This window comes from Pleurodeles waltl, chromosome 7 (genome assembly GCF_031143425.1).
Source record: "Pleurodeles waltl isolate 20211129_DDA chromosome 7, aPleWal1.hap1.20221129, whole genome shotgun sequence".
In the NCBI taxonomy this organism is placed as follows: domain Eukaryota; kingdom Metazoa; phylum Chordata; class Amphibia; order Caudata; family Salamandridae; genus Pleurodeles; species Pleurodeles waltl.
Genome location: NC_090446.1, coordinates 938,814,226 through 938,828,807, shown reverse-complemented (window position 1 = coordinate 938,828,807; position 14,582 = coordinate 938,814,226). Strand labels below are relative to the sequence as shown.

At 43.5% G+C, this 14,582-nt stretch overlaps 1 protein-coding gene across 1 annotated transcript in view; it reads right to left on the bottom strand.

Annotated features, from left to right (window-relative positions):
* Window positions 1-11,925: 11,925 nt before the first annotated feature.
* Window positions 11,926-14,582, bottom strand: part of NIPAL4 (NIPA like domain containing 4) — a 37,994-nt gene continuing 35,337 nt past the window's right edge. The window contains exon 6 of the mRNA XM_069199647.1: window positions 11,926-13,710. Within this exon, the coding sequence (XP_069055748.1) occupies window positions 13,112-13,710 (599 nt within the window). The 3' untranslated portion in view covers window positions 11,926-13,111. The remainder of the gene's footprint in view (window positions 13,711-14,582) is intronic.

Genomic DNA, 14,582 nt, shown 5'->3' with positions numbered 1-14,582 from the left:
GCGAGCGTAGGAGAGGAGACGCCACCCGAAGGTACACCAGCTTACATTGTAATGGAGGAAAGGGGGGTAGCTCCGTGCCTTTGGCTAAAGCAATGGCACAAGCTGACAGAGAAACATGGGAGCATAGCGTTCCCGATCCATGGGACATTCAATATAAGGATCCTAGAGAATTTGAGATTCGCGATGTACGACATGAAGGTACCTCCAAGGCCAGCACAGTTTGAGGCTCTAGCGATTTGGGAACTAATGGCTAGACAGCAACAGCAAAAGAAGTTCGAGACCAGGATAAGAAAGGTAGAAAAGACACTAGCGGACGCTAGGTGGGATAATGCACAGAAGGTGTGGAGGTCAGATATATTGCAGGGGATAAAATTGTTTCCCGCAATTGCTAAGGAAGAAGAGGCGACAGGCAAGAAAGCTACCTGTAAGACAAACAGGAGGTCTTCCAAAGATAGAGAAGACGAGTCAGAGGATGAGGAGTTCATCATGCAATTGCTGAACGACCGTCCACCACCTTATGCAGCGAGTGAACAAGGTCCAAGTACCAGTTCTGCCCCTCTGGCACCGGTACAGAATAATGAAACTCCGAATTCAGAAATGCCATCGGGATCTAAGGACCCGAGTTTACTGTTTACCCCGCAGATACCGCAGGTTAGGAGAATATATCCAGATGTGCCTATATTGAAAACCGCAGAAAATTATCAGCCACAGGTCCCAAGGTACTACAGCAGTGACAACAGTACGGGAATGATTCTAGATCCAACCGTAGTGGGAGTACAGAATGGTCGCAACCCAATATTGGCACAAGCTGAATCAACCCAGTTTTTGATGCCTCAAAAGCAGATGCAGGGGGGAACCGCACATGCTCAGATGACGGGGAGTCAGACGGGCATGCCGGCAATGATGACCCATAGTGTGGGAATGAACATGCCTCAGAACCTGGGGAATGGACAGAACCCAGATGCGATATCCCTACCCATTACTGTAGGTCCACCGGTACCTTTGTACGTTCAGCCTAACGCAGGTATGAGCGGTCAAGGATCAATGGTGCAGAATGGGACGGAAAGGAGGTGTATAGAAAACACTCCAGAGACAACTCCGATAGCGGCTCTGCCAACTGGATCTGGGTCCTTGATGGAGTTTAGTCCCATATGTGCTCAGTCAACAGTGGTGAGGTCGAGTCCCCCACTGATGATACCGCTATCATCGAACACTGAAAAGTCGCCGCAACCATCAATGGCAGTCGATGCGAATGCTACACTGATGGGGTTGAATGCGCAACAGCTGACACAGTGGTTCAACAGTCTGAATTCCACACAAAGCTCAGCCAGTGGGAAGGGAGAAGACTATCTGAATAGGGTCAGGTTGAACATGGAAGCAGAAGAATTGGTGGAAGGGACTATGGGTTTGAATAGGTTAGAGTCCTACTCGGAAGAAGAGCTGAGGTATCTATGTCCCAGGATTACGAGAGAAGTGAACAAGGTACATAGAAGGTTGCAAGAAATAGCTGACAAAAACGGGGTTGAGATAGACAAGACAAAACACTTGAGCAGGAGCTATAGATTGGATTTCGGGACCACAGACTTTGAACACATGAGGTCAGCAGGCATGAAAACGCACCTTAGAGAATTGCTGCAGAGTGCACAAGTGTGGAGGTGCTTAGACAAATGGGAAAGCAGATGGGCAAAGAAAAAGGAAAAGAAGAAAGACAGTGTCCCAGTGCACAAGGAGAAAAGACCACAGAGTAGTGATGCAATAACCATGTTACCAATGAGGGAGACAGCAGGGGGAAAATTAGTACATGTACCGTGGCACAGAAGCGACATTCAGTCTTTTACGGATGATTTTCCCAAACTGAGAGAGAAACCGATTGAATGGTATCAACAGACTGATAGGTTTGTGAAGCTTGCAAAATGTCTTTGGGAAGACCTGAACACCCTCTTTGAGATTGTGGTTCCGGCAGATTTGTGGGAAGACTGCAAAAGGGCTGTAGGTTGGCCGACAAGTGAACCAGAGAGAGACAGGGATACGGGTGCACCATCACCTATGGTAATGAGCTTGTACTATAAGGTGATTGAGCATTTGAAGACGAAGGTTGCCGCGAAAAATGTGGATTGGCAGAAGATTGATCGAACTGCCCAAGAGGCTAAAGAGTCGATTCATGGTTACTATGAGAGGTTGTTGAAGGCGTTCAAGAACTACAGTGGCACGGAAACAATAGAGGCGAAGGACATGCTCCATTTTGTGTTTAGATTTGTGGAAGGGCTGAGACCAGAGATAAGTCAGATGATAAAGACGCATTAGATTTGTTGGCAGTCGAAACCTATTGACGAGGTGTTGAATTATGCGAAATACTGTAGCGACGAAATTGAAGTGAAACAGAAAAGGTTGAAAGTGAAAGTGATGATGATGCAACTTAAAGCAGCTCAGACAGGTTTGCAAGGGTTCCAACAGCAGATACCGCAGCCGCAGGGAAATATGGTGTTTCAGCCACAGGCGAGAGGCAGAGGCAGAGGAGGTTTTGGGAGTAATGGTCCGGATTTGAACACTGTTGAGATTCCGAATGGTGTGCAGGCAATGAAAAGGGTGATGCCGTTTCACGTGTGCGGAATTGTCGGACATTGGAAACGCGAGTGCCCGATGATGGTGCAGGAAGGTGCAGGTGTTGGTCAGCAAAACAATGTCAATGCATTCCAGACAATGAGGGGACCGAAAATGAGAGGTCCAAACCCAAATTTTCAGACCATAAATCAGCTGCAGGGATTACAGCCCATGCAGCCGCAGCAGATGCAGATGCCCCGTATGCAGATGACGCAAATGCAGCCGATGCAACAGCAGTTTCCCATGGTACCTAATCAGCAAATGCAAATACCTTTGGCACCAATGAATCAGCAGCAAGCGATGGTTCCTCCACAGGTCTCGAGTCAGGTGATGAATACAAATGGCACAGTACAACAGTTCCCATTACACAGTGAGAATGGAATAAACAATGTATGGGAGAGTGAAAGTTCAGATGAGGAGGGAAAGTGTGTGCTTGCAGCATCCTTGGAAGTTGATCAAAAGGGTCCGTATGTAGAGGGAAGAGTTATGGGTCATCGTGTTTCATTCTTGGTTGACACAGGAGCCACACGTTCAACTGTTAGGAGCATTGAAGTACCAAATTTGCCACTCTCAGGGAGAACAGTTCAAGTGGTGGGAGTAGCAAACAGGTACCTGACGAACCCAATCACAGATCCAGTACGAGTCAGCATTGGTAACTACCAAGGGACACATAGTTTTGTGGTATGTGACTCAAGCCCGATAGCACTATTAGGGAGAGACCTATTGTGCAAATTGGGATGTTCGATTATGTGTTCGGACGATGGAATTAGAATTCAGACGAGCAGTGATGGGGAAGAAGAGGACAGTGTAGAAGGGGATGAGATGGAAACTGTCGATGAAGAATATCCTCTGATTAACCTTTTTCCGATGATAACTGAAGAAGATATTCCAGCTGAATTACGGGAAACAGTCGGAAAGGAAGTGTGGGATATGACAGGAAAAGAGGTGGGATTGGTGAAAGGAGTGGAACCAGTGAAAGTGACCGTAAAACCCAATGTAACCTTTCCCCAGACCCCACAATATCATATGGCACAAGACACCCTCATGAAAGTCGCCCAACTCATTGACGAGTTTGTAAAACAGGGAGTACTGAAAGAAGTGTTAAGCAGTCCATGTAATTCACCAATCATGGGACTAATAAAGCCGAGTGGAAAGGTCCGAATAGTGCAGGACTTGAGGAAAATAAATGACATCGTAATCAAATGCTGCCCTGTAGTACCGAATCCAGCTGTGATAATGTTTCAAATCCCTTGCGATGCCGAGTGGTTCTCAGTCATCGACTTGTCACAAGCATTCTTTTCGGTGCCTCTTCATGAGGACAGCCAATTTCTCTTTTGTTTCAAATTCTTAGACAGAGTCTACAGTTGGTGTCGAATTCCTCAAGGGTTTTCTGAGTCACCGTCAATTTTCAATCAGATTCTAAAGAAAGACTTGGAAGCGTTAGAATTGCCATTCGAGTCAACCCTAGTACAGTACATTGATGACTTACTGATTGCAGCTAAGACAGAAAGTGGCTGCACAGCCGACACCATTGCCCTACTGAACCACTTGGGAAGGAATGGACACAAGGTGTCTCCTTCAAAGTTGCAGTTCTGTCAGAAGAAAGTGAAATACTTGGGTCATCAAATAGAGAAAGGGTCACGGAGAATAATGAAGGAAAGAATAACAAGTGTACTTCAAATGAGTCCACCAAAGACAAGGAGGGAGGTGAGGAAGTTTTTGGGGATGGTGAGCTACTGTCGCCAATGGATTCCCAACTTCTCAACTCTAGCAAAGCCTTTACTGAAACTGACCCAGAAGGATGCCTTGGATGAAATTGAGCTGAAAGGAGATGAGATGGATGCTTTTATTGAATTGAAAGAATGCATGTGCAGGGCTCCAGCTTTAGGTATGCCTGATTACACAAAGCCTTTCACACTGTTTTGTCATGAACGTGATGCATGTTCTTGGTCTGTCTTGACCCAAGCCCATGGTGGCATAAACAGACTAGTAGCATATTTTTCAGCTACTTTGGATCCGGTCGCAGCAGCACTGCCAGGGTGTTTGCGCGCCGTAGCAGCAGTTGGTATCAGCCTCACTCAGAGTGAAGGAATAGTGATGGGACATCCATTAATAGTCATGGTCCCTCACTCAGTTGAGATACTTTTGACCCGCTCCCGAACGCAACACATGACTGGAGCAAGACTCACAAGGTATGAAACAATAATTCTGGGCTCACCGAATGTGCAGCTGAAAAGGTGCACTACTTTGAATCCAGCAACCTTGCTTCCCGGTGAAAATGCTGAAATTGAGAACGCTGAAGACGTAGAGTATGACTGCCTTCAGGTGACTGAATTTTGCACAAAACCCCGACCTGACATTAAGGATACTAAGCTTGATGAAAATGACCAAATTGTTTTTGTTGATGGGTCATGTTTAAGAGATGCATTGGGAATATTGAAAGCAGGATATGCTGTATGTACTGTAACAGGTGTCTTGGAAGCGTCCTGGCTTCAAGGAGTCTATTCCGCACAAGTAGCAGAGCTTGTAGCCCTTACAAGAGCATGCCAACTGTCTACATTGATGAAGGTTACCATTTACACTGATAGTCAGTACGGGTTTGGAATTGTGCACGACTTTGGGCAATTATGGTCACAAAGAGGTTTCCTGACCTCTTCAGGGTCCCCAGTGAAAAACGGGGAGAGAATAAAAGAATTGTTACACGCCATTCAGATGCCAGCCGAAATTGCAGTGGTAAAGTGTAGTGCTCATACAAAAGGACAGGACTATGTTTCCCTGGGAAATGCATATGCGGATCAAGTCGCAAGATTTTGTGCCTTGAACTGTATATTGCTCAGGGATGAATGGAATTTGATAAGTGAGCCAGAGCTCGAACCAGCTGAAGCATTTGCCCTAAAGGTCGTGGATACAATGGACGAACTAAAAGCATTACAGAATAGCGTCAGGGAGGATGAAAGAGTTTCCTGGATTAAGTCACAATGTACAAAGAGACCAGATGAGTTATGGGTTTCAAATGAGGGAAAATATGTTTTACCAAATTTTCTCTTATCGCAGCTAGCGCGGTTCTATCATGGGCAGGCTCACCTAGGGAGAGATGCCATGATAAGATTGTTCAAAACTGATTGGTTTAACCCCAGATTCCGTCAAGCTGCAGAAGCAGTTTGCCATCGTTGTGTCATTTGTCAGCAGATGAACCCAGGAAAGGGAACGGTTGTAAACATGAGCCACATTGGCAGGGCGAGTGGCCCGTTCAGCAGAATGCAGATGGACTTTGAGATGCCTGTGCATGGAGGTCTGAAGTATGTGTTGGTGATTGTGTGCATTTTTAGTCACTGGATTGAAGCATACCCCACACGTAGAAATGACAGCCTTACAGTTGCAAAACTATTGTTGAGGGAGTTGATACCACGTTTCGGATTCCCGATCTCTTTAGAATCAGAAAGAGGAAGTCACTTCAATAACGAGGTGATAAAGTTACTTTGCGCAGCGCTGAACATTGAGCAAAAACTGCATTGTAGCTATCGCCCTGAAGCCTCAGGACTGGTGGAACAAATGAATGGTACACTGAAATCAAGAATGGCGAAAATATGTGCATCGACAAATTTGAAATGGCCTGACGCATTGCCTTTGGTGTTAATGTCAATGAGAAACACCCCTGACAGAAAGACTGGATTGTCCCCGCACGAAATTCTCATGGGCAAGGCCATGAGACTTCCTGCAGTTCCCGCAAACGCGCTTTTGAATATTACAGATGATATGGTGTTAGACTACTGCAAAGGTCTGGCTGACGTGGTTCGCTCTTTCTCTCACCAGGTGGAAGCAACCACCTTGCCACCGATCCAAGGTCCAGGACACACACTGAAAGCAGGTGACTGGGTCGTGATAAAGAAGCACGTGAGGAAGTCGTGTCTGGAACCCCGTTGGAAAGGCCCTTTCCAAGTGATCCGGACGACCACTACCGCTGTGAAGTGTGCGGGAGTTCCCAACTGGATTCACGCCAGTCATACAAAGAAAGTGTTGTGTCCCACAGATGAGGAAGTTGAAGCGCTGAAACTGCCAGTACCTGATAACAAAGTGCCGAGCGCTGAGACAGAGCAAAACAGAACTAGAAGCGAACAGGCAGAAATAGAGGAGAGAGAAATATTCTCTGAGGACGAAACAACCGATTCACTTGGGGAAGACCAAGGAGAAACCTCAGACAGCGACGAAGCAGCTGAAGGTAACAAAGAGCCTGAAGCAGCTGAAAGTGACAAAGAGCCTGAAGAAAGTAACGGTGACAAAGGGCTCGAAAGAGGTGAAAAAGCAGGAGAGCCTGATCAGAGGAGGGCTTTCCCAGAAGCAGACGGTACAGAAAAAGAAAAGGAAAACCTGCTTGACTCCCCAGAAGGAGGGGACAAGGCAGAACAGAACGAAACTGTTCAAACTTCTTCAGAAGAGATCGCAGGTCCATCAAGTGGACACAGTGCAAAGAGAAGACCAAGTATATCACCAGTAAAATTAAGAACTAGAGAAAAGTTGAATGACAGTGAAGGGCCAAGAGTGAAAGAGAAAAGAAAGGAAGTGTGTTGTGGTACCAACATCAAGTGATGAAAAAGACTTGGCCAAAGAGGAAAGTACCAGTGAGACAGAATCAAAGAGAGATGCAAAATTGAAAAGGAAAAGGATACCAAACAGGAGATATTCCGGTCCTGAATGGGCATATGTAGTCAATGACGATTGGACTGACGAATTTGTATCTCTTAGCCTCGAGAACGAAGAAGAAGAGATACCAATAGAAAAGAAAAGTTTTATGGACACTATTGACTGAAAAAAAAGCAAAAAAAAAAAAAGCTGATAAATGACATTGCTTACTATAATATAATGTGATACAACTAGCTGAGACATTGCTAAACCGGATGAGACATTTGCTAACCTGATAAGACTTTGATAACCTGATTGACTCTTAAACCCGATTTGAGACAACGTTGCTAACTGAGAAGAAAAAAAAAAAAAAAAAAAAAAAAAAAAAAAGACTGAGTTATTGCCGAATTGAGTTATTGCCGAATTGAGACAAATGCTGCTAACTGATAAGTGACTGAGCCTGAAGAAAACTGTGTGAACATTGCGCTCGTTCAGCTTTGTAACTAATTGCTAAATAGTTTCTTTTTACAGGTGCTTCTAGCTCTCTGATTCTATACAGATCATGACTAGGTACGCTACACAAAACAGTAGAGTGAAATATTGTAAATAAGCGTGTATAGGCTTGATAACTGCATGTGTACTAATAATAATGGTAATAGTGCTTGCAACGCATGGTAAGGGTGAGAATGAGAAAATTGATGCTTCTACTTCTGCTCCTGTTACTGTCACTGAACTAACCGCATTGAAAAGACTAGAATTAGATGAGACACTTGCATGATAAGAAGGAACTTTCGTATAATGTTTTCTATCGCTTACTGACAGAATATGTTGAGACTATGGATGCGAAAGATTGTTATGTGTGTACACAGATACCGACATCGGTAACGGAAGGGGTGACTTATCACCACATGCCTCTTACATATGGGATTACATGTAGTATAGTAACTTCTAGATTTTATGGTCAAACCAACATACAGTATTTTTACTCAAATTATGATGTTACCTTTGCATATGTTCCTATAATCACGCAACTAAGCCAGATTGCTAAAGATTGGGATGCTAAAATAATGAGGGAATTTTTCGAGCCAATGCAACCTTTTGAAACAGCTCACGCTCATAGGGAAAACCTTACCTGCTCGCTCTCTGCAGTAGAAATAAGCTTTTTAGATCGCACAGATGATAGAAGGGCACAAATGAATGCGAAATTAGAAAAAGAGCTAAGTAAGAGGACTTCAGTAGATAATTATGCTTTTGCCGCAATAAAGACACAAGGGAGAATAGCTTTAGATGCTTGGCATGTAGGGAAATTTTGTATATATCGAGATGAATCTTATTATGATAACATTTTTGTAGGAGCGAGTGAATGTAAACATACGTTTATCTTTAAAGCCAAATGGACATTCATGCTGAACGGACTTGATCCTGTCATACCTGGTGTATATTACATTTGTGGGCATAATGCCTATTATCGTCTTCCAAAGGGATGGTGGGGGAGATGTTATTTGGGTATAGTGTTCCCAAAGGTTTATCAACTGGATGACCTATCGGTGATTCCAAAGACGTCTGGATCTCATCGTATTCAGAAAAGAGAGACCGCAGGTGCTGTGGTAGGAGATATATTTGGAGCCATGATTCCTTCATTGGGAGTTGTGTTGAATTCCATCAAAATAAGAAAGTTGTCTACTATAGTGGATAACATGTTGACAAAGTTTTCAGGTGCTATAATCCTGATGGATGCTGAACTTGCAGCGGAAAGAGCTACGACTCTTCAAAACAGGCTTGCCCTAGACATTCTTTTAGCAAAGGATGGCGGCGTTTGCAAAATGCTTGGTGCGCGTCACTGTTGCACGTATATTCCAGACAACAGTGTGAAAATTAAAACAATGCTTGCAAATTTAACGAAAGAAAGTGCAGACTTGAAGGAATTGAAAGAACCAGGAGTTTGGGAGAAGGTTGGAAAGGGAATTGCTTCAGTGGGAAATTGGCTTGGTGGCATTTGGAATGGAATATTATTAAAAATAATACAGGGAATATTAATAGTACTGATTTGCATCTTTGGGATTTGGGGAATAAAGAGAGGAATATTAATGATCATGGCAAGAATTAAGAGAAGGAAAGAAGAGAAAATGATGAAAAGAATGGCAGAAGAATACAAAGCCAGAACAAGGGGAACTAAAAGGCAAAGAGAACTGACAGAATTTTAATGGAATAAAATTTGTGGGAATAGTTTTGTGTGATGACAAGTAGTCATCAGAGGAGGGATTGATGACGCAGAAATGAAGGTTTTACATTTATTAGCGCATAAACGTAGTGCTGCAATAATCAAGTGTGACTTTGACCGAACTAGTAAAGATTGTACGGGGACAAATGTGCCCTCAGAGTAGTTTGCCAACATTTATAAGCGTGCTTTATATAACGTGATGTATTAGACTTGTATTAATTTGACATAATCGTAAACGTGTACTATGATTTGCTTGTTTGAAATGTTTTAGCTTAGCATAACTTTAGTGGAGGCTTTGGCCTAGTTGCCTTGTCTCACGGTTTAGATGCTCGTATTTTTCCAATGTGCTAATAAACGTGTATTCTTGCTTGAAGCTGTACTTTTCCAGTGAGATCGGTTTACATGCTTATCTTTAAGGTTTCGTGCCAGCCTGGCATCTTCTTTGCTCCAAGGTCAATTTGCAGGTGCAGACAATGGACGCTCTGAAAGTGAGTTAATTGGTAAAATATGTTGCAACTTACGTTCCCGACTCCAAGGATAATGTATGCCTAGGTAGAAGCTTGTGAACTGTTGTTTTTGATTGGACAATTTGAAGCCAACCTATGAACCCTCCAATGGAAGACCCTACTGGATTTGAACTGTTGTTTATTTAAACCCGGTGCACAAGAAGAAAGCAGCCATTACCCGGATATTACAGCCATTTTTTGCCATTACGGCCCATTACGAACTTTACCTGCCATTACAGCCATTTGCGCACATTACGGCCATTTACAGGACATTGGCCATTATGGCCCATCTTGCCGACCTCGTCATTTTGCCATCTTCTAGAGACTCTAAGTAATTCTCGCCCTAGAGACTTTAACTTTGATACGTCCCTTTGCATGAAGTAGTAGTTTTATCTTGCCGCTGTGAGGCAATTGCCCCGTCCACCCTGCCCCTTTTGCCCCCGTCCCATGCTGATCGAATCCGGTACCTGTGAGACGAAGACTTCCTTGAATGCTGATTGAATTTGGCAAATATGAAAGGAAATTGTACAATTGCATTGTGTTTTCTTTTTAGGTAACCAACTGCTGATTTTTTATAAGAGCCCTAGTTAGGAGTTTTTCAAATTAATGTTGCTAAATTGTTTTCGCATGAAGTCCCACATGCAGATGCTAATTTGAGGTTCATTTGATGCACGATGCAATTGGAGACCTTGTTATGCTGACTAATGTATGCAATTAGCCCATTACAGATTATAGTTTTAGTGGTTTGCGTTGCTATTATCGAATGCATTGTTATTCAAATGCTGCATAGATTCCATCCTTTTCGCCGTTATGGACAGCTATTAATGTTCATTTACATATATCATTTGGTGTTAAGACACATTTATATCGTGCTAGCTTTGTTAATATAGGGAAATAAATGCATTAACTTTGAATAAACTGGTGTGGTTATTCATGGCCGAAAGGTCATGGTTCGCCGAAATGTTTTCTGGATTAATTGTGAAGTGTTATGTTGATCAGGGTATTGCTTATGTTCGTTATTGATTATTGATTTGATTAAATTGATTACTCTCGGGTGAAGAGAGCCCCACTTGGTCAAAAGATTCATCAACCCAAGAGCGTCCAGATACAGGTAATTTATTAGGTACGGAACGCTCTATCACCCTCAATGTCCCACCGCCCGAGAAACGTGTAAGGACACAGCATTAAATGCAGGGAGGAGTAGGAAGAAGGCTCCGCAGCGGACCATTAGATGGGGAAATCTTGGCATGCCCCCCCATCATAGAGCAAGGAGGAGATACCTGGGCACTGAGCCATTACCATTTCAGTATTTTAGAAATGTTAACTTTCTAATAGACAGTATCTGGGTAGCTGTCACCAGGGAAGACTATTCTCTCTGAAACAGACTGATAAGCCTGCGAGTGCTAAAAACCTGTTTTGAAAGTAAAACTATTGTTAAACCACCAGCGATCCCTTTTATTGGCTTTGCAGTCTAAGGCCCTTAAAGACAGCATGAAAAGATAACACCCTAGGCAACGTACCAAACAGAGATAGGTTCAAGTGAGATGTCAAGTCCACGTGCCTGGAGGCCTCGGAGAAGGGGAATGGCAGCGTCGTTTGCTGTGTAGTAACAGTCACCCCCCTAAAGCGTGGATGCAGTTATTCAAAGCCCGCAAATGAGGAGTCTTCATTTAGTTTTCCTGAGATACCCATCATGCCCCAGAATGTAGTTGGAATATTTCTTCCCACTTAAGGAGACAGTGGACATTCCCTTTTGTAATCCAGGCAAGTCACGTGTCTACACACGTACAGAGACACACACACACACACACACACAACACAACACCAATGCCCAACATCCGCCGAAAAACACTATTTTGAGTGGGTTTTCATAGAGAGACATTTGCCGAGGCTGGTGGGAAACAATGCGTACATAAGGTATCCCACTTTGACCCAACGCCTCCCTTACAAACATTCAAACAAATGACAAGAAAGTTATATAAAACATATTTATTTACTCTTAACATCATTGGTTGCACACACAACTATACACAAAGTTCACCGGGGTGATCCTGGGGAGAGACCAGAAGACCCTGTGCAAATAGATCAATTCCTAAAAAGAATTGGGCAAAGGAATTGTCTTTCAATACTGAAGATTGAGTTGGTCACAGAAAAAAGACAGGAAGGGGCTACAGGTTAGAAGTAACTTGCTCCATAAAAGCACATCTTAAAGACCCACTTTCCGGTGCACAAAGAGCATTTTCCTTGGCGGTGCAGTCATGAAGCGCGGGAGAATCCATAGTTCTCACTGGTGACATCCGCATTGTGATACCCTCGGTCACCAATCAGTTTGCCATAGGTAAGGGCCAGACAGGAAAAATTAATAAAAAGCAGCAACATTTTTTTTCTCCAAAACGTTAGTGGTCATTACAATGAGGCCTGCGAGGTGCCCGAAGTACACTGATCTATTGTACTGGACATCAAACATTTACAAAACAAACATTTTCAAGCTTAAAAAAAAAAAAAAAATAGTATATAGAGCTCTGCCCCCACAACTTAAAAATATATTGGTTATAAAATAGCACAGGCAACCTTCTTTAAAAAGTAATGTGTTCTGATCATGTGAAATGCCAGAAGAAACTCTCCATAACTGCGGGTCAGATTGAGGACTGCAACAACAGCTGGCTGACCACAAGAGTGATGTTTCGAGTACATCAGGAAATGGTCAGTGTATGAATTGGACATTATCGAAACATAAGCCAATACACTTTCCTGGACTAGGAAATCTCACATGACAATTATATGCAACGCATTATAAATAGAAATCTTGAATAGTGTGGGGGAAATATCATGTTTCAGGAGTGGATGCAAGCCCTGAAAACATGCAAAAAAAATAAAGAAAATCAGATCTGATGTTCAGGAAGCTGGGTTGACATGCAAGAGTGCATATGTGGGCACAAGATATTCAAATCAGGCGTCAACACGTCAGGCCTGGAATTCAGGTAATCTGGGAGCTTCAGAACAACAGGCAGGACAGTAGTGACTCCATTGGGAAAGAAGAACGTGGAATAAAATGATTATATGATCCTTCATTTATGGAAACAGAAATACACCTCATGAAATCAGTCCTAAATCCCATAGCACTGCCCTTCCAAGTGCATGGTCTGTTCTTCAAAGTTAGGTTCTAGCTGTAAATTACAAACACCCTGGGCTTCTCATCTGCAAACTCCATGTTGTCCACGAGGCTGCTTTTGTCCTCCAGTTTGAAGTGAGTTGTACTCTCATTGCCCTGAAGAGCCTTAGGCAGGCTCTTCCAGCTGATATCCAGGTCCTTGAAGGCATGAAGCAAAAAGACCCCCAAGATTATGGTAACAAAACCACAGATGCATCCCACAATGTCCAGCGCAGACATGGCAAGCCATTCTTTGAAGAGGATGATGGAGGTTGTGATGACCACACTGGTGAAGAAGACATAGTAGATGGGGAAGACGAGTGAGGTATTGAAGATATCCAGCGACTTGTTGAGGTAGTTCACCTGGGTGACCACAGACAGCACCAGTGTAGCAAGGAGGATCCAGGAAAGTGGGTGGCACCAAACTGGTTGCCCCGCCAGGAGCTCTTTTATGGCAATGCCCAGGCCCTTCACCGACGAGACAGAGAAGGCTCCAATAATGGAGCAGATGGCTATATAAATGAGGATATTATTGTGGCCATAGCGCGGTGAAAGATAGAAAATTAGCACCAAGCTAGCTACAAGTAGAACAGACACAAAGACTAGAAACCCTGGAAAAAAGGGAAAAAAAAAAAACATAGATTTAGTAAGCATAAAGGAGGCAAATCAGTATATTAATTTAGCAGTACTAGGACATCAAAAGACTTGACACAAGACCCCAAGGCAACTTTTGTTGAGTGAACAACAAACTAGAGCATTCACCTATGGCAGGCCCTAGGAGGTTGTGCTGGAAGAAACCCAAGAAGTGTAAACAGGAGGAGTCCCTGCACTCCACACTGTTGTGTTGGGGCTTCAGCAGTCAAGGACTGATCAGCAATGATTAAGTCACTATTTGGGGAAAGCAGAATGAGGGCAGGTTATGTTATGAGTTAGCAATTAAATTATCACATACATATCAGCAGCAAATAATGTAGGACTCCCTTGAATGGGAGTCAGACCGTTATTCCTCCTATTACAATAATCTCAGAGCAGAAGAATGGCGCTCCAACATTGCAGTGTTTTCTAGTTACACAGATTGTACACGCTCCGGTCTTTGTCAGTAGACGTAATTTTGACAAGTCTTAAAGCTGAGGATTAGATGACAGATACACCCCAGATATGTTACACGCTCGGACTTCAGGTGGCTAGATGAATACAGGTCCTTCTGCCATAACGGGGGAGGGGTGTGTGTAGTCCGAATCAAGTCTGTGAGATTGGTCAGAGCAGTGGATTAGGGAGTGATGTAATTGAGACCCGACTTCAGGATTAAAATCAGCACTATCCCACATTCTCTTCATTATCCGCATACAAAATATATCTGTCCTTTACACCAATACTCAGAAATGTAAGACTTCACCCTTCAGTAACAGTACTTGCCTCGTTCTGCAGACATCAACAGAGAAGAGAAAATATCTTGGAAACTAAGCCCACTTCCTCAGTCATT